This window comes from Neolamprologus multifasciatus, chromosome 3 (genome assembly GCF_963576455.1).
Source record: "Neolamprologus multifasciatus chromosome 3, fNeoMul1.2, whole genome shotgun sequence".
Lineage (NCBI taxonomy): Eukaryota > Metazoa > Chordata > Actinopteri > Cichliformes > Cichlidae > Neolamprologus > Neolamprologus multifasciatus.
Window position 1 is genome coordinate 23,120,557 of NC_140441.1, and position 19,267 is coordinate 23,139,823.

The 19,267-nt window shown below is 39.6% G+C and overlaps 1 protein-coding gene across 1 annotated transcript in view; it reads right to left on the reverse strand.

Annotated features, from left to right (window-relative positions):
* Positions 1-5,968: 5,968 nt before the first annotated feature.
* Positions 5,969-19,267, reverse strand: part of LOC146522062 (leukocyte immunoglobulin-like receptor subfamily A member 3) — a 60,435-nt gene continuing 47,136 nt past the window's right edge. Inside the window, exons 10-11 of the mRNA XM_085149727.1 lie at positions 7,684-7,950; positions 5,969-6,856 (exon numbers count right to left, since the gene is read on the reverse strand). Of these exons, the coding sequence (XP_085005853.1) occupies positions 6,540-6,856; positions 7,684-7,950 (584 nt within the window). The 3' untranslated portion in view covers positions 5,969-6,539. The remainder of the gene's footprint in view (positions 6,857-7,683; positions 7,951-19,267) is intronic.

Here is a 19,267-nt window from a genome sequence, read left to right on the forward strand (position 1 = left end):
CTCTAATAATCGGCTATGTACCACAGGCCTTCAAGCTGGCTGTAGTTAAACTTTTACTTAAAAAGCCATCTCTAGACCCAACTGTCTTAGCTAATTATAGGCCAATCTCCAACCTTCCTTTCATATCAAAAATCCTTGAAAGAGTAGTTGTCAAACAACTAACAGATCATCTGCAGAGGAATGGCTTATTTGAAGAGTTTCAGTCAGGTTTCAGAGTTCATCACAGCACAGAAACAGCTTTAGTGAAGGTTACAAATGATCTTCTTATAGCCTCTGACAGTGCACTCATCTCTGTGCTTGTCCTGCTAGACCTTAGTGCAGCGTTCGATACTGTTGACCATAATATCCTATTAGAGCGATTAGAACATGCTGTAGGTATTACAGGTACTGCGCTGCAGTGGTTTGTATCATATCTAGAGATGGCACGATACCACTTTTTTATGTCCGATACCGATATCATAAATTTGGATATCTGCCGATACCGATACGAATCCGATATAGTGTGTTTTTTAATCAATAAAACGTTTTTTTAATATCTTGCTGCATTTTGTATAAGTTTATACTCAAGTTTAAATAAATAACAACACTAAAGCTATTCTGTTAAACCTGTATGTAAAAAATACACTGCGCCCAAAATATTTCATAGTTCAGCAATACTGATCAATCTAATAAACTTAAACCTGCTCCATCCTCCCTATTCTGGTATGAGTACTATACTAATAGGGTTGCAAACTCCCAGCAAAAAAAAAAAAGGGAACCACCCTCCACCTCATGATGCTTAATCGATGTAATCAAAATTAATTTGATGCAGGGGGGAAAATGCACAAAAATAAATTATTTTTCAAGAATAATTAAATAGATTCAACATCCTTCTTCAAAAGAATTGCAGACTGCACGGATGGTATCTTCCCGAAGGAAAAAGTAGTATAGCTTACTATATTAGACTTAACAGTTACTATATACAGTAATGGACTTCTATATATTTTACATCAGATTAAAACTTTGGGTGTAAGAGTCAGATAATTATTTATTAAAAGCTAGACATTTTAAATGAGAATAAGAAAGAAAAGTATGTCTTTGTGCCCCCCTTTTGCCTGTTCATGCCCTATCGGCCCCCCCTGGCTACACTTTGCTAGATCCGCCCCTGCACAGTTACCAGCCGTCAGCTGCTAGAAAAGGATCCTGGTGTAGAAAGTAATATTAAATAAATTCTAACAACAGCTTATCAAGCTTAATAGTGCTGCTGTTGTTCAGCCGCTGGTTTCCTCTTTCTGGTGAGAAGTGGGCCAAAAACAAAGAAGAGAGACGGACTTGCGACACAAAAACCGATCAGCTGATCATTAAGCAGTTTCACGATTGAAGTAGCAGCAGGAGAGAGAGAGAGAGGCAGTCGCTCATATCTCGGTTGTTAAGCTTAACGTGGGAACGCTTTACAAACATTCAGAGATGAACTTACACACTTGCTTTACTTCTCTCTGGGATAACTTCCTCGGAGATGAAATGCTGGTTTGCTAGCAAGGCTACAAATACACACAGCTGCTCTATCACGTGATGCATACTGCTGCTAGGTGCTACGGTTATGAGCAGAGTTACGCCGTGTCGCAAGTTTTGTGAGGTGCTTTTTTGATATTTAATGGATCGGATTACATTTTTTATTTCTCACCGATATCCGATCCAGTAATTTGCATCAGTATCGGACCGATACCGATATGTAATATCGGATCGGTCCATCTCTAATCATATCTGTGTGTGATATGTTTTGTGTGTGATATGTTTTTATTGATTAGCATTCAAATATCTCAGTGAAGACAGAACAAAGATTTACCACAAAGCAAGAAAGCATGAGACAAGGCTAATCAAAAGGTATTGGCTGAAGCATTTGCTTATTACGCCAACCCTTTTAACAAAAGATCTTTTAGCATGCAGCTCCTGTACACAGGGCTCGAAGCAAATAATAAAATTCAATTCAATTCAATTTCATTTATATAGCGCCAAATCACAACAAATGTCGCCTCAAGGCGCTTCATAGATACAGAGAAAAGCCCAACAATCATATGACCCCCTATGAGCAAGCACTTTGGCGACAGTGGGAAGGAAAAACTCCCTTTTACAGTTTTTCTCCATTGATTTGGCTCATTTCTTGAAACAGAAATTACATTCTCAAAATAACATGGACAAACCTCCAAACCTCTTGGCAAATGTTCACAACAGAATGGCATTTCTCATTCATTTTATCAAATGGCAAATGCCTCAGTACATGTCTCAATTGTCTCAGTGCATCTTTGCAAATGATTAAGTACAAGTAGCCTACAGTTATACAGTTAGCCCACATTTAGCACATTTTCCAAATGAATAGATCTTGTAGATCTAAACTGATTAGTTGATTCTCAGTCTAATGATCATTCCCTCCAAAACATGTCAGCATGATTTCATTGTATAAGTACTCGCATGCACAACCGTCTGGTCAATTGTCAAAATTGGTCAAGAACATAATACCATGAATACCATATATGAATTTCTTTGAATATTTGATAAATTGATGACAGTCATTGACAGTTAAGTGAAACTAGGTGTCACACACAGGTGTGTTTCATGTGCTGCCAAACACAGATATATAGAGCTTGACCAGAGCCAGTCCGATCTCTGAACATGGATAGACAAGGCCAAGCAAACGGACAAGGGGAAGTTCTTCCTCAAGGAAGAGGAGGAAGAAGAAGAAGAAGAGGAGGACTGAGAATGCGTGGTGGAGGAATAGGGGGAAGAGGAGGCCGAGGAGCGCGAAGACACTGTGCTGTCCCGAATGAAATTCGGGCCACAATTATAGACCATGTCATAAACCATGGCCTCACAATGGCAGAGGCAGGTCGTTGAGTGCAGCCTAATGTGCCTCGCTCTACAGTCTCCTCCATCATCCAAACCTTTCGCAGGGAAAACAGGTATGTACTCTATGTAATCTATAATGGAATTATATGTTGTATAGGACAGGGCACTGTGCGTGAGGCAAAAAATGTATAACTTCCTGTAGAGATTTTGTGTGCATCTGCCTACAGTAGTAGGTCTATACTAGCAGGTGGAGAGGACTAGTGGAATGTTTTGATACTAAATATGACAAGAAATATATTGAACAAATTACTGTAAACTATGGAATTACATAATTCATACAGTTTAGAGAAGTATTCCAGTCACTGTGCAGCGGGAGAATGAGTACAGCGACCACTGAATAAGTCCTTGTTTTTTGATTTTGTGTTCATACAATTTACTACTGTAATGTACATTTTCTCTTCACATATGTATGAAACTTTCTTTGCGTGTGAATAAAAAATGGTTATCATTTCCTTGGTAGTGTGAGTGCAATCTGTGATGTCAAACCTTGGAGGCTACTCTTTTCTGTTGTATATTGTTGGTCCTCTGCCATAGTGACAAAACATCTAAACATTTTGTATGGCAGTACTCACACAATGCCAAAGGGACGATGCATTTTGGGGGCACTGACTCTTCAGATTAGAAAGAAATGTAGTTTTGACACATGAGTGAACTGTTTTAGGGGAGATATGAGCTTTTGCAGGTGGACCATGTTGTTGTGATCAACCATCCAGGTTTATTTTGACAAAAGCACCAAGAATGATGAGAATGTCCGATCTGTGTCGAGAAATGAGCCAAAGCTATTGAGAAGGATCTTTGCCATTTTGGAGACACTGACTGTTTAAATGAGAAAGGGATTTAGATTGAAGCCTGAGTGAACAGTTTTGGAAGAGATATGAGCTTTTGCAGGTGAGCTATAGTGTTGTGCTAAACTGTAAGAGTGTTTTGCCAAATGATCTTAGAGTTTTGAGAATGTAATTTCTGTTTCAAGAAATGAGCCAAACCAATGGAGAAAAACTGTAACAGGAAGAAACCTCCAGCAGAACCAGGCTCAGGGAGGGGCGGCCATCTGCTGCGACCGGTTGGGGTGAGAGAAGGCAAACAAAGCAAAAACAAAACAAACAAACAAACAAACAAACAAACAATGCTCTTTTCATTCTTGATATATATATTTTTCTAATACTCTATTTTTAAATATATTTTTAAACAAGGAAAATGAACTACACCTTTTTAAATCACTGTCATAACTATTCCACAGGTTAACTCCTCTAACAGAAACACATCTCTGCTTTATATTTGTCCTTATCTTGTTTTTTTTAAAGAAATCTGTTCCCCTTAAGTCATATTGACTCTCTCTGACTTTCAACAGCTTCTGAGTACTGGGGCAAAGCAAGTTATTTTGTGCTTTATACATTATCTGTGCCATTTTATATTCAACTAAATCATAAAATTTCAGGGTATTCAGATTAATAAACAGAATGTTAGTTGGTTCTATATAGTTTGATTGGTTTATAATTCTTATAGCTCTTTTTTGCAACTTGAAAATAGGAAGAGTGTTCGTTTTATATGCATTACCCCATATCTCCAGACAGTAAGTCATATATGGAAGCAACAGAGTACAATAGAGTGTGTATAATGATTTTTTGTTCAGGACATGCTTTGTTTTATAGAGAATAGCAATGGTTTTTGACATTTTTGTTTTCACATGGTTTATATGAGACTTCCAACTCAGCTTATCATCAATTATCACTCCAAGAAATTTATTTTCGTACACTCTTTCAATTTCAATTCCATTAACCCTGATTTTAGATACATTTTTCATTTGTCTAGTGCCAAAAATAATCAATTTTGTTTTCTTTATATTTAATGATAACTTATTTACATCAAACCAGTTTTTTAATATATTTAACTCCTTGTAGTCAGAAGCTGTTCTAGGTTTTTACCTGAGCAATACAGAGTGGTATCATCAGCAAACAATACACATTTTAACAGTTTGGAAATGCTACATATGTCATTTATGTATAATATAAATAATTTAGGGCCCAGCACAGAGCCCTGAGGAACACCACAAGTTACCTTCAACTGCTTAGATTTTACATTATTGAATTCGACATATTGATATCTGTCATCCAGGTAACTTTTCATCCACTTGTATGCTAACCCTCTTATGCCATATCTCTCTAGTTTATTCATTAATATAGAATGATCAATCGTATCAAACGCCTTTTTTAAGTCTATAAAAACACCAACAGTATATTCCTTATTATCTATAGCATTTGATATCCCTTCTACAAGTTCCATCACTGTCATCGAAGTGGACCTTTTCACTCTAAAGCCATATTGGTTATCACTTAGGAGATTATGCTTCTCAATATATTTATCAAGTCTATTAACAAATAACTTTTCTAAAATTTTTGAGAACTGTGGGAGCAGTGATATTGGCCTATAATTGGTAAACTGACTTCTCTCTCCGTTTTTATGGATTGGAATAACTTTTGCTATTTTCATTTGTGAGGGAAATACACCAGTTTGAAAGGACAGATTACAAATGTATGCGAAAGGTTGCACTATATATTCTATAATACTTTTAACTAATATCATGTCAATACCAAAACAGTCAGTGGACTTTTTATTTTTAAATGTCTTCACAATGTTAATTATTTCTCTATGAGTTACAGCACCAATAAACATGGAGGACACATTCTGAGTAATATGTTTATTTAGGTCGTTATTATTTCTTGACTCTGGAATTTCTTTTGCTAAATTAAAGCCAACATTTACAAAGAAATCATTAAATTCATTTGCAATGTCTTTAGTTTTATCAAGCACAATATCTTTATCTTTTTTAAAATAATCTGGATAATTCTTATTTTTTGAGCCCTTTTTGATTATACTATTTAATATCCTCCATGTTTCTTGTGTGTTACTTCTACTTTGCTCCAATAATTTGTGGTAATATTCTTTCTTACTTGTTCTTATAATATTTACTAATCTATTTTTATATAACTTGTACTTTATTTCAGCATCTTTTGTCCTCTGTTTTATGAATCTCTTATATAGATTATTTTTCTTTTTACATGCATCTTCTATCCCCTTTGTGATATCTATCTAATAGGCTCCAATTTGTGCATGTAAATGGAGAGTCCTCTTCACACACTGAGGTTAATAATGGAGTTCCACAGGGTTCAGTGCTAGGACCAATTCGGTTTGCATTATACATGCTTCCCTTAACATACACATACATACATAACATACACCATTTAGTAACAGACTGGTTGGGCAAACTCCCATGCGCCCTCAAATATGCTTGTGAGGATAAAGAGCTGTTCCAGTGTTCCACATTGTTCCTTCTGTATCTGAGGTTCGAATAACGGACAGACTCTCCTTTCCAGCACCCTGGCATAGACCTTCCCAGGGAGGCTGAGGGGTGTGATTCCCCTATAGCTGGAACACACCCTCCAGTGCCCTTTCTTACAGATGGGAACCAGATTAAGCAATTGTTCTGCACTTCATGTATTAGAGCTGTACAGCAGAGAAATTACTCTGATATGTTTTGTTCTCTTCACGGTGAATAAAAAACTGCTATTTCCAGTGTTTTGTTATAAGAATAAAAGCAAGACATTTTACTGAACAGCACAAAAGAAACAGCTACAAAGCTGTAAAAAAAATAAGTGTTTTCACTTATTTTGATAAAACAAATAATATGGATGAAACATCTCCAACTTACATGATACAGTCAATCTGATGGTTTCACTCCACTCTGTGAAGAAATAGTCCCTTGTGCCCCGGCAGCTGTATCCTCCACTGTCAGACTCAGTAGCTCTGATGATTCTGTATCCATTGGATGTTGGAGGTGTGTTTAACTTGTCTGGTCTCCATTCATACGTCCACTGAGCTCCTTCACCTCTCTGAATATCACATCTGACAGTGACTGTCTCACCACTGTATATCTGAGTCCAGGATGGCTGCAGGGTCACAGTGGGCTTAATGGAAACTGTTCAAATAAGAATGATCCAGTTAGGAGAAGAGTAACATAAAAACTCTGCTGTTTATAACATAAGAGTAGAGTGACTGCAAAACAACTGATTCACAGACAAACAGTTTAAACATCAAAACAAAGTCACAACACAACAATTTCAAACTGTAACACAACATTTTTAGTAAAATGTACGGGTCTTTACTTTGCACAGTTATCATCTTTTGTTCAGATTCCAAAAATTACAGATTTTTTTCAGGAGTTGACAGCAGATTAAGAAGACTGGAAGAAATCATGTGAGAAACGAAAAAGTTCTGATGAGGTCATCATGTGAAACTGGTGCAGTTGCTGATTTGGGACATTGGAGTGTGTCACACTTGTAGTTATTGTATAACAAACAGGTTATTGTGGCTCTCACTGATTTTCCAAGAAGTGAACCTTAAACCACTGATCCAACAATTACAGAAATGAATCTAAGTGGAACCTGTAATGTAGCAGAACAGTCTCTAATAAAATGTGGTTATATTGTAATCAAACCTGAAATGTTGAGGAATTAATGTAAAAATGCTAAAAACAAAGGAAGTAACTGATTTGCAGTAATAAACTCCACATGTGCAGCCATGAGGTCAAGATGGGAGAGACTGGGATTATTACATTTGGACTGAATTCTTTCAAATTAACAAAATCTTTTCCAGATGTTTCACTGAGTGATTATTAAATATTTTAAACTTTTCATCCTAAACAACTAAATAAACCTACAGTGCTGCTGAAAGACAAAGTGTTTGGTTGAGTTGATGAAACATTGTTCAGTATAAATAAAAATGTGTGAAATATGTCCAACTTACTTAATACTCTCAATGGCGTGCTGTCGCTCCACTCTGTCCAGGCAGAACTTCTTCTGCCCCGGGAGCTGTATTCTCCACCATCAGACTCAGTAACTCTGCTGATTCTGAATTCACTGGATGTATGATGTATGTTTACTTGGCCTCGTCTCCATTCATACATCCACTGAGCTCCTTCACGTCCCTGAATCTCACATCTGACAGTGACTTTGGTACCGCTGTATATCTGAGGCTGGGATGGCTGCAGGGTCACAGTGGGCTTAGGAGGAGCTGTTCAAATAAAAAATAGACTTATAGAAACATAAAATGATCATTGAAGCTGCCCTGGTTTTATTGCTCTTGTTAGTGGTAATCACATTTTTTTCATCGTAGTGACAATTTGACTGAAAATCAACAATAAAGAGTTTAATAAAAACAAACAGATTAAACCTGGTAATTTACTGATATTTAGAATCTACCAGCAGAGTGACTGGAAACAACCAGGTGTGCACAAATCTAAACTGTGAGACTGAACATCAACACATAAACACACAATGTCATGTAAACAACTTCAGTTTCTCAGATTTTACATTGTATAAATACTTTTAAAAGTCAAATATCCCACTATTTACTTATTTCTACATCTTTACATTTGCATATTTGTACATTTATGAACATATAATCCAGAGTTGTCAATTAGCTGTTATTCTTCTGAATAATATCAGATCCTTTAATGTGTGGAGCAAGATGTAGGAGATTTTCTACGAGTCTGTGGTGACAAGTGTGTCTATTTCACTGTTGTCTGCTGGGGGGCCACACTTCAGAGGCAACAGAGCTCCTCAGACTGATTCAACCACGCTGCCATAAAGAACACCTCAATAAATCATTCCTACCATTTTCTATAAAGCTCTATAATAACCCTTCATAAAATCCCAAACATATTATTTATTAATGCAATTTGCATTTCTGTCTTACACAATATGAGCCTTACTTTTACTGTTTTTAACAAACTTTATTTTATTCATTTTTTTTACTGTAAATATAAAAATTCCTGCGCTGTCTCATAGTGTAAGGCCCCACACCAGGAGCTGCTGGGACTTTTATTTTATTGTGAAACTTTGTTGTTTATTGTAGACTTTACTACTTTCACTTTTTATCATGCTGCTCTAACACAACAATTTCCTTTGTGGGATCAATAAAGTATCTATCAATATTGACCTGTTGAATATGTGTCCTATGTTGTAAACTTGCTGTGCTAACAGCTGGATTATTCACTCACTCACTCACATATAGAAAGAATTTACCAATAAGAATTTCAAGTGCTACGTGTTAAGTTTGAAATTCTTGAACGCCAGGACTGCCATAATGAATTAATTAAATACACCATTAAATAATTATTTAAATGTGGCAATAATTAATTAAAATCGAAAATAATTAATTACATAAATATTTACACCACATGTAATTAATTAATTATTGACACAATTAATTAATTATTGACATATTTAATTAATTAATAACACATTTAAATAATTATTGACAGTTTTAATTAATTATTTAATAATTTATTTATTTAATTCATTTTGGCACTTTTGTCCCCTTCATCTCTCTCCTTGAAATAATTTTATCTGTCAGCCTCACCCATCAAACTAAGTGGGCGTTAACGCTGCCATGCAGCTTCTCTAACATTTGATTGGCTAGTGGCTACAATCAAGTCCCTGTTGCTGAACCAGATAAGAAGAAAACTGCTTTCTGCACTCCTTTTGGGCTATTTGAGTTCAACCGCATGCCGTTTGGCCTCTGTAATGCACCAAGCACCTTTCAGAGATTGATGGAGCGAATGTTTGGTTCCCAGAATCACCAATCTTTGTTGTTGTATCTGGATGATGTGATTGTCTTTTCTACCACAGTAGATGAGCATATCCAGCGCCTAGGAACTGTACTGGAGACCTTGCGGGTACAAAATTTGAAGGCCAAGCTGGAAAAATGTTGTTTTTTGCAGACAGAGGTAAAGTACCTTGGGCATGTGATCTCCAAGGACGGGGTAGCCACGGACCCAGACAAAATATCTGCGGTGTCTAATTGGCAAACTCCTAGCTCTGTTGCTGAATTGAGGTCATTCCTAGGGTTTGCTAGTTACTATCGCCGCTTTGTTCCAGGTTTTGCATCCCTAGCTGCCCCGCTCCACCAGCTGGTGGCCGAACTGGCTGGGACTAAGCACAAACGCCCCTCCAAGAGTGCATTGCAGGAAGTTTGGACTGAGCAGTGTGAAAACAACTTCCAAGAGTTGAAGGCTCGGTTGGTGAATTCCCCCGTGTTGGCTTATGCTAATTTTTCGCAACCTTTTATCTTGGAGGTTGATGCCAGTCACTAGGGTTTGGGGGCAGTGCTTTCACAACCGCAAGCAGATGGCAAGGTGCGTCCTATAGCCTATGCTAGTCGAGGACTAAAGCCCACGGAGCGTAACATGTCCAACTATAGCTCCATGAAACTTGAATTCCTAGCCTTGAAATGGGCTATGACTGAAAAATATAGAGAATATCTGCTGGGTAACAAGTGTGTTGTCTATACCGACAACAACCCCTTGAGCCATCTGACTACAGCAAAGCTCGGAGCTTTGGAACAGCGCTGGGCCGCTCAGCTCTCTTCTTTTGATTTTTCAATTAAGTATCGTCCAGGTCGTACAAATGGCAATGCAGATGCTTTGTCTCGACAGTGTCAGCCATCAGATCAACCTGTGTCTTTGGAAACACTGCTTCCTGGTACTTCCCTTCCAGGCTCTTTAGTCCAACCAGTTTTACCACCCCAGAAAGTAATCCAATCTATGATTTCGGTCTTACCCTCTCATTCACTTGCAGACCTTGCTACTTTGCAGAGGGATGACCCCATAATTAGTGGCTTTTTGAAGTTTTGGCGCCAAGGAACTGGCCCTACTCACCAGGAGAGGAGAGATTTGCCAGCAGCAGTACTGGAAATGTTGCGCCAGTGGAGGAAACTGGTAGAGAAGGAGGGTGTGCTTTATCGGCAGATTTTTCAGCCAGATGGGGGGGAACCCGTGTGCCAATTAGTGGTCCCTCATAGTCTAAAGAATGAGGTTTTACATGGCTTACATAATGACCATGGTCACCAGGGAATAGACAGGACTGCAGACTTGATACGCAAGAGGTGTTATTGGCCAGGTATGTTGAAAGAGGTTCAGGATTACTGTCAGCAATGTGAACGTTGTGCACAGGCTAAAGCAGTTTACCCGAAACCTAAAACAACCATGGGTCACCTCATGGCTGCGAGGCCCAATCAGATTCTGGCAATTGATTTCTCATGCCTTGAACCCTCCGTTGATGGCCGTGAAAATGTATTGATTCTGACTGATGTGTTTTCAAACTTCACTCAGGCCATTTGTACTAAGGATCAAAAGGCAACTACTGTAGCCAGTGTTTTGGTTTATGAGTGGTTTTATCGCTTTGGTGTCCCCTCTAGGATCCACTCTGATCAGGGGAGGAGTTTTGAAGGAGCAGTAGTTCAGCAGCTGTGCCAGTTATATGGTGTGGAAAAGACTCGCACCACTCCTTACCACCCACAAGGTAATGGCCAGTGTGAGCGTTTTAATCGGACCCTGCATGATCTGTTGAGAACCCTGCCCCCTGAGCAAAAGCGTCATTGGCCCATGTATTTACAGCAGCTCACCTTTGCGTACAATACCACAATCCATCAAACTACGGGTGAGTCACCCTATTTTCTTATGTTTGGCCAAGAGCCCCAGCTCCCAATCGACTTCCTGTTAGGCAGAGTGGAGGAACCCACCCAAGGCCCGGTGCACACTTGGGTCCAAGAGCATCAGAAACGTCTAGATGTAGCTTATAAAGGTGTGAGTAACCGCACCAAAGCAGCGGCGACCCTGCGTGCAGATCGCCAACCTGCCCCAGCTTCTGACCCCTTGCCATTGCATAAGTTAGTGTATTTGAGAGATCATAGCATTCGTGGCCGGAATAAAATCCAAGATTTTTGGGGCGCTACACCGTATTGTATTGTCCGTGCCCCTGCTGGCGCTGGTCCTGTGTATACAGTGGCCCCACTCCATGATCCAGAACAGAAAAGACAGGTTAACAGACAACTGATTAAGCCGATCCCTGCTGATATCTGTGAGAAAATAAGGGCAGAGCTCCAGCAAACTCCTAACCCTAGAAGTTCACCTGACCGGTTACCCCTGTCTGAGGATGAGGGAGACTTTTATGTGTGGCAACGAAGAGAGTCCCCAAGAGGTGACCCCCAAAGTGTACAAACCGATTCTGCACCTTGTCCCCAACAACCCCCAGAGGACCTGGCTATAGTAATGGGGCCGCAGTCCAGAGGGACTGAGCGTGGTACCCTGACTCCACAGCGCAGTGTCCCCACCCCATTAGCTGAAAGTGGTACAGTTAGAAGAACGACACGCTCAACAGCTGGCCACCATTCCAATCCACACCATCTGCCCCAATCAACTGAAGCCAGGCCACCTAGTGTACATTCAGTTACAGCTTTTTACAGACCGTGGCTTTAATGTTTCATTGTCGGGTCGCCAATTCAAAAACCAGGGGGGAGATTGTGACAGGTGTGACCTCAGTCTGGGAACCGCCCCTGGTGGGCGGAGCTGGTCTTTGCTCCTTTTATAAGCTCAGGTGTGGGCAATTAGGCATACCTCAGCAAACCTGAAGCTGCCAGTGCTTGGTCCCAGTTGGGCAAGTTTGTGTTTTTAACTTCTTTCCATGAAACTCTGTCAGAACGGTAGGTTACACAACAATGTACCACTTGAGCTTTGGTTGTTGTGGTCGAGGTTTACAGCTATTTGCACCCTTGTAGGTGGGAAACATTGCGTTCCCGTCAGAACAGTGTAGTGGACTTCACCGCCACTGACCCACATTTATTAGGGTGTGACGTGAACTTGTGGACAGGTAACAAAAACAATACAGTTGAGGAATATTCCTGTGTTTTACTGTCCAGTGTAAGCCATCTCCTGCCTTTTATTTACAGAGTATCGAGCTGCTGCTTTGCCCAGTGGATTTCTGACTGCGGGCACAGGACCCGACACATCAGTGTGTTTTAATTTGTTTTATTCTGATGTAATTTTGACTGTTGCGGCTGTCGATTTTATTTGTTTCTTGTTTTATTTTTCTGTATCAGTAGGCACCATAGAGATTGATTCTTTTAGTATTTTAACCCTTTTTTTATACCTATATATTGTCGCAGACGGTGAAGGCGCTGCAGGGAAAACAAATCCTTTTTTTGTCTCACCGCTTTTGCATGCCCAGCGGTGGGCCGGAGTGAAGACGGCACTGAAGATTTGTCTTTTTTTATAGAGTTTTGCCCATTTGGGGTGATGTGAGTTGCCGTCCTTTATTAACCAGTGTATTATGTCGATTTGTTCTTAAACAGTTCCCCGCAGCGCTTGTCCCGTCTCACGGGCAATCATACAGTTTTATTGGTTTTAATAAGGTAAAGTTTTTAATTTTAGGTGCCGCTGTTACACTGTTACTTTTATTTTGTATTAAAAATTTAATTCTTTTTTTAACTGACTGTGCGACTACGGCTCTGTCCTATTTTAAATAGGGACCTACCACGGGTCACAAACGTAAAAAAAACACGTGCATAACCTCTTGCAGGAGGTTTCAGCCTTTAGCTTCACTACAGACATTTGGACAAGCAGTGTGTCCCCGATGTCGCTCCTCAGTTTAACGGCGCAGTGGATTGATGAGGAGTTTGTTCGTCATCAAGTAACACTGCATGCAAAGTCGTTCAGGGGCTCGCACACCAGCCAAACCATCGCAACTGCTTTCAATAGCATGCTTCAAACCTGGGATATACCAAAGACGTCCATCCACGTAGTGCTCCGGGACACCGCAAGAAATATGATAAAGGCCATGAGTGATGCTGAGCTGCCCAGCCTGCCTTGTACTGCTCACACTCTCCAGTTAGTTGTTCATGAGGGCCTTCTGTCACAGAAGAGTTTTGCTGATGCGGTGGCAGTTGGCCGCAAAATAGTTGGACATTTTAAACATTCTGCTCTGGCCAGCTCCCGTCTGGAGGACATTCAATTGCAGATCAACCAGCCCGCGAAGCGGCTCCAGCAAGACGTTCAGACCCGCTGGAACAGCACCTTTTATATGGTACAGTCATTGATCGAGCAGAAACGGGCTCTGGGAATATTTGTGTCTGAATATGGACTCCCTGATGCGCTCACGGCTCACCAGTGGACACTGCTGGAGAAGGTGATATCTGTTCTGGGTCCATTCGAGGAGTTAACTCGAAAAGTCAGCTCTTCAGATGCCACGGCTGCAGACGTCATTCCAGCGGTCACTGTGCTCCACAGATTTCTAACAAGGGAGACTGACGAGGACCATGGGATCAAAGCAATGAAGGGAACCTTGGCTGCATCTGTCAGGACGCGGTTCTCTGAGGTGGAGGACAACCCACTCTATAGCATCGCCACGTTACTCGATCCCAGGTGAGTGTTGTGCCTGTGTGTGTGTAACTGTTTGACTGTATGTGAATGTGACTGTGTATGTAACTCTGTGTGTCTCTGACTGTATGTGTGAATATGACTGTGTATGTAACTGTGTTACTGCAAAAAAATGGTAAGCAAAACAATTGTCAGCTAACTTTTTTCTTTCTCTGTTTTAGATATAAAAATCGTTTTTTCTCCAGCACCACAACTGCTGCAAATGCTAAGGAGATGCTAAAACTTGAGCTGCTCAGGTTGCCTGGAGAGGAGAATCATGATCTGAATGAACCACCTTCAAGAAAAGCACACAGTGACCAGCCCACAACTAGTTTGGACAGCATGTTTGATGAAATTGCAGATGAGCAGGCATCAGCATCGGTGGGCAGAGCTGCGGTAGGTTCTAGTGTAGAGTTAGAGACATATCTTGGAGAGGCCGCAATTTTACGAGAAGACAAACCTCTACAATACTGGATGGTTAATAAAGTGCGGTTCCCAAACCTGGCTAAAGTGGTGGGCAGATACCTTTCAGCACCATGCACAAGTGTAGATAGTGAAAGGCTGTTCAGCTCAGTGTCACACATTGTGAATGAAAGCAGAAACAGGCTCACAGCTGATCATGCAGAGATGATTCTTTTCATCAAAAAGAACCTACCTCTCACTTTTCCAAAAACAGTTTAGTTTGGAGGTCAGACCAATGCTTGCTGACTGAAGTTTTTTTGTTTGATTAAAATGTGGACACTCTGCAATAGGTGGTTCATTAATGTTATGTAAATCTGAAAGCTGTAGACAGTGCCACATAGTTCACTGTTATTTTGTTTGGATATAATATGGACATTGTGCAATAATTTAACAAAAGTGTTTATTTTATTCTGAAATCTAAGTTTTATTTGTTTTATTCTGAACAGAAGTGTTTATTTTTTCAATCTGAAAGCGGGAAAGAGACCCAAAGAGTTCAGTTATTTATTTATTTGTTTTTACAATGTGGATACTCTGCAATAGGTTCATTAATGTTATGTCTGAAAGCTGGAGACTCCAAAATACTTGAGTTATTTTGTTTGTTTGTTTGTTTACAATGTGGACACTGGACAATTTAAGAGAAGTGTTTTATTTTTTACTTGAAATTTAATTTTTGTGGTCTTTTTTTATTAATATTTGATTTTTTTATTGACAGAGACTAAAAAAAACTGTCTTCCAATTCATTGTATTTTTCTGTGTGTGTGTGGTATACGTATCGGTTTTTGTACTCGGTATCGGCAAGTACTCAGATCCAAGGATCGGTATCGTATCGGTTTGAAAAAATGGGTATTGTTGCATCCCTATTACCGTGCAAAGTAAATCAAGACAGGTTGATCCTAGATAATCAATTGCTTGTGTGGACTTGGGGTAGCCAGGTATCCCAGAATGCATTTCAGATCACAGGCAGCAATGGTGATGGTGTAAAGTTTTAAAATACCCCGTTTTTCTGTCACCAACTACACTTTTAATAGTGTTTTAGCCGCGAATGTCGCGCCGTAATCTTCACATGTCTGGTCAGGTTGTCAACATAGAACATGTTTGCAAAAGTGCTCAGATGTTTTCAGAGATTTCACTAGCTCTGCTAACAGTCAGCTGACAGAGTGCACAGCCCCAGGGTTCCAGCTTAACTGTTTTTTGTTTGTTTTTTTTAAGTTTCTTTGTTAGTTTTTTTTTGTTTTTGTTTGTTTGTTGTTGTTGCCAAAACACGTGCAAACTCCAAAACACGTGCAAACTCCAAAACACGTGCAAACTCCAAAACACGTGCAAACTCCAAAACACGTGCAAACTCCAAAACACGTGCAAACTCCAAAACACGTGCAAACTCCAAAACACATGCGGCCCTCAAATGCGTCTTTAATTTCCCTGAATTTTAAGGATGGGTCGGTGTAGCCTTCATGGCCCAACATATCCCAGATTTCATAGCGCGGCGGTGGTGTGGATAATTTTGCCAAATAAACGGCGGAAGCGGAGCCGCCGAAGAGTAAACTTTCAGAAGTAAGTACTGAATATTATGCCACTTATTTATGCGCGAATGTTTTTATAATGAAGAACATTAAAACATTACTGTTGGCCACATGTCGGGAAAGTTATGTGACATTAGCGATGTTTGTACTAACTTGGTTTTAAAGCCTTTACTTTAAAATATACGCCGTTCAATAGTTGACCTTAATCTTACAGAGAATGTGATGATTTTATGGATAATTAAAGTCAGTCATATATCCACAAACACAACAAGCTGAAAGTCAGTGATGCTGCTCGGTTTGCAATCCTGAATATCACAGCACAAGCAGGATTCACTGCACTGTTAAAGTTAGCTAAGTTATATTGCTGCCTCTGTTCGGTGGTGTCGAGCCAAACGGACTTTAACGTGTGTTTGAACGAGCTGACGGTTCACTCGTTAAGCTGAAAGAAAGATGCTTTAATCACAGCAGTCACACATGTGTCCACTGTACCATCTGGGAATTCTTCTTGTTTAGCACTCGTAATAACACAAACACTAAATCCTCCTCCTCTTGTGCTGTTTTGTAGCAGTGTATACACCTGAGACTGTCACCTGTGTGTCTGTCCTGCACTCTCTCTGTTTCTTTCTCTCTGATTGTGTAATAAAAGTATGAACATGTATTTATAAGTTACACTTGTGTTTGAATCCTGCAGCTTATCACACATTTGATTTCAATGTGTGACAACTGCAAGTGTCCAGAGTGAGGACAGACTGAGGGACTCACTGCTGCACATCATCTGTGAGGCTTTGCACCCCTGATGATCCACCAGGACAAACTCAGCAGTGTGTGAGGAAGAGGAGGAGGAAGAGCCAGCAGCAGCTGACAGATGGAGAGAATAGACAGACTGTTCCCTGTTTGTGAAGGACTGCTAGGAAAGTTTAACATAACTAATTGTCTGTCCTGAATCAGTCTTATTAGGTAATGTTCAAATAATTTGATCATTCCAGTGTTTTCAGTGTGGGAGAAAGTACTCAGGGCCTTCAAGTTACACACTATGAAAGGCAGCAACAAGTTTAATGTTCAGAAACCTAAAGTATGTATCAGCAGCAGAATGGAGCTAAAAATAATTGTTTGTTTCAGTTCTATGAAGCTTTGAGTATTTTGGATTAGTAGCACTGCTGTGTTTGTTGCATCATATTGCTGTAATTGTTTATATGCTTTATATATTCTGAGGTAAGTTGATCTATAGTGTTACATCATATTCTATAAGGATGTTATGTGTTTGTATACTTTCTGCCCAGTTTGGCCCATTTAGCAGAAGTCAGCCTGTTTAAGGCTCTGATATCTATTCTGTATGACTTAAAGCAGTTATGACATGGTCTGATTTTCTCACCCAATAAAGGAATATTTAATATATCAGTCTACTCTTCATTTTATCAGAAACAGTTATCACAGCTGGTACATTTTCTTTTTATAAATATATGTAAGCAATGAGCCAAATTTAGTAATGCCAACATACTGAAGGAACAACATTTGTCTCTTATATATGATACACCTATATATGCACTGTCAAAGATGCTTGTCTTTGAGTGAAGATTTAAGGTGATAAGACATATAAATAACTGCAACTTGAATCTGTACTGAGGCTCAGTATTTGACACAGAGTTCATGTTCACTGCTGTAATAGCTAATAATGATTAATATAATAACTATAATATTGGCCATATTATATTTACATTACCAAAGTGATATGACTTTAGTCTCATGAACAACATTAGCTAATTGTTATTTACTAACTAATCTTAAATGACTGTTCAGTACAGAAATGAAGCCCAAAAATCATGTTTTACTGTCCTGTGGTCTCAGCCTCAGATACTTATCAAATCACACAAAGCTCATGTAGAAACAAACAAACAAATGAACAAAATATGTTCTCCTTCTTTTCTGTCAAACAAAGTTGTATGACACGTTTCCAGCGGTTAGTATCATGGTTGCTAGGCAACCTGGGAAGCGCGACAGAGACTAGACCGTCCCATACAGACAAACTTGACGTTTATTTTGCAAATCGAGCTCAACACTGCCCCTAGCGTCCTGGAGCACTTCCGTTGTGTTTTGGAGTTTGCATGTGTTTTGGAGTTTGCATGTGTTTTGGAGTTTTCAAGTGTTTTGGATTTTGCAAGTATTTTGGAGTTTGTACGTGTTTTGTCTCTAGGTGCCACCGTAGGTTTGCTTGTTTCTTGCGTGTATTCATTTGGTGATTTATTAAATGTATAACTGTTATTCTAATCTGCTGCTGAGTCTCTTACGCTGATGAAAATGCAGAAAACGAACACCTGTTCAACCAATCACTTTCATTCCACTTTGATCTGTGACAAACTGACGGTTCATCTCTGTTACAGTGTTGCGTTAGACTGCTACATTTTTTTGTTCTTTATGCTGTAGATTTTCACGTCTCTGGAATAGTTGGCTGCAATAAGGATGATTTTCTGTAAAATCATATTGATATGACTCGTGACATATTCGTAGATGACAGTTAGATTAGTCAGCTGAGAAACTCTGGGTTAACTCATAGAGCTGAAGATATGCTGACCGCGCTCCGTGGTAACAGGGCCGTTTACCCTCATGATTAATATTCACAATAAAAATATTAGCCGAACATCATGAAGTCTGTATGTGTGTCATAGTGTCGAACAACCTTTGTACAGTTAAAGCCAGCAGTTACCACATGATGGAAACACGAACGTTATCTCTTTTATGCGTTTATACGCAGGTCACACTGATGACTGAACAAAAACCCAAAGATCAGCTGTTAATCGAATTTATTTGCTCTCTCTCCTCCTTAAACATATTTTTAATGTTAGTTATAATTCAGAATTGGCGACTGAAACACGTAGGACACATAAGAACATCAGGAAATAAAACCCCGATAAATATAACCTCAGTAAAAGAAGTCAGTGTCAGAGGGGGTTATTACAGCTGTGTACCGGGGCCTGAGCTTTGTCGGTGGTAATAACAGCTCGATTGCTTGCGAGGTGAGCGGGTCTATCCACGCTTTGCCGTGAGACTGGGCAGACATCTCCGAAATCATCGAAGCACTTTTGCAAAGAGGCTCTATCTTGACAAACCAACCAAACACATGAAGATTAAACCACTACATTCTCGGCTAAAAAAATAT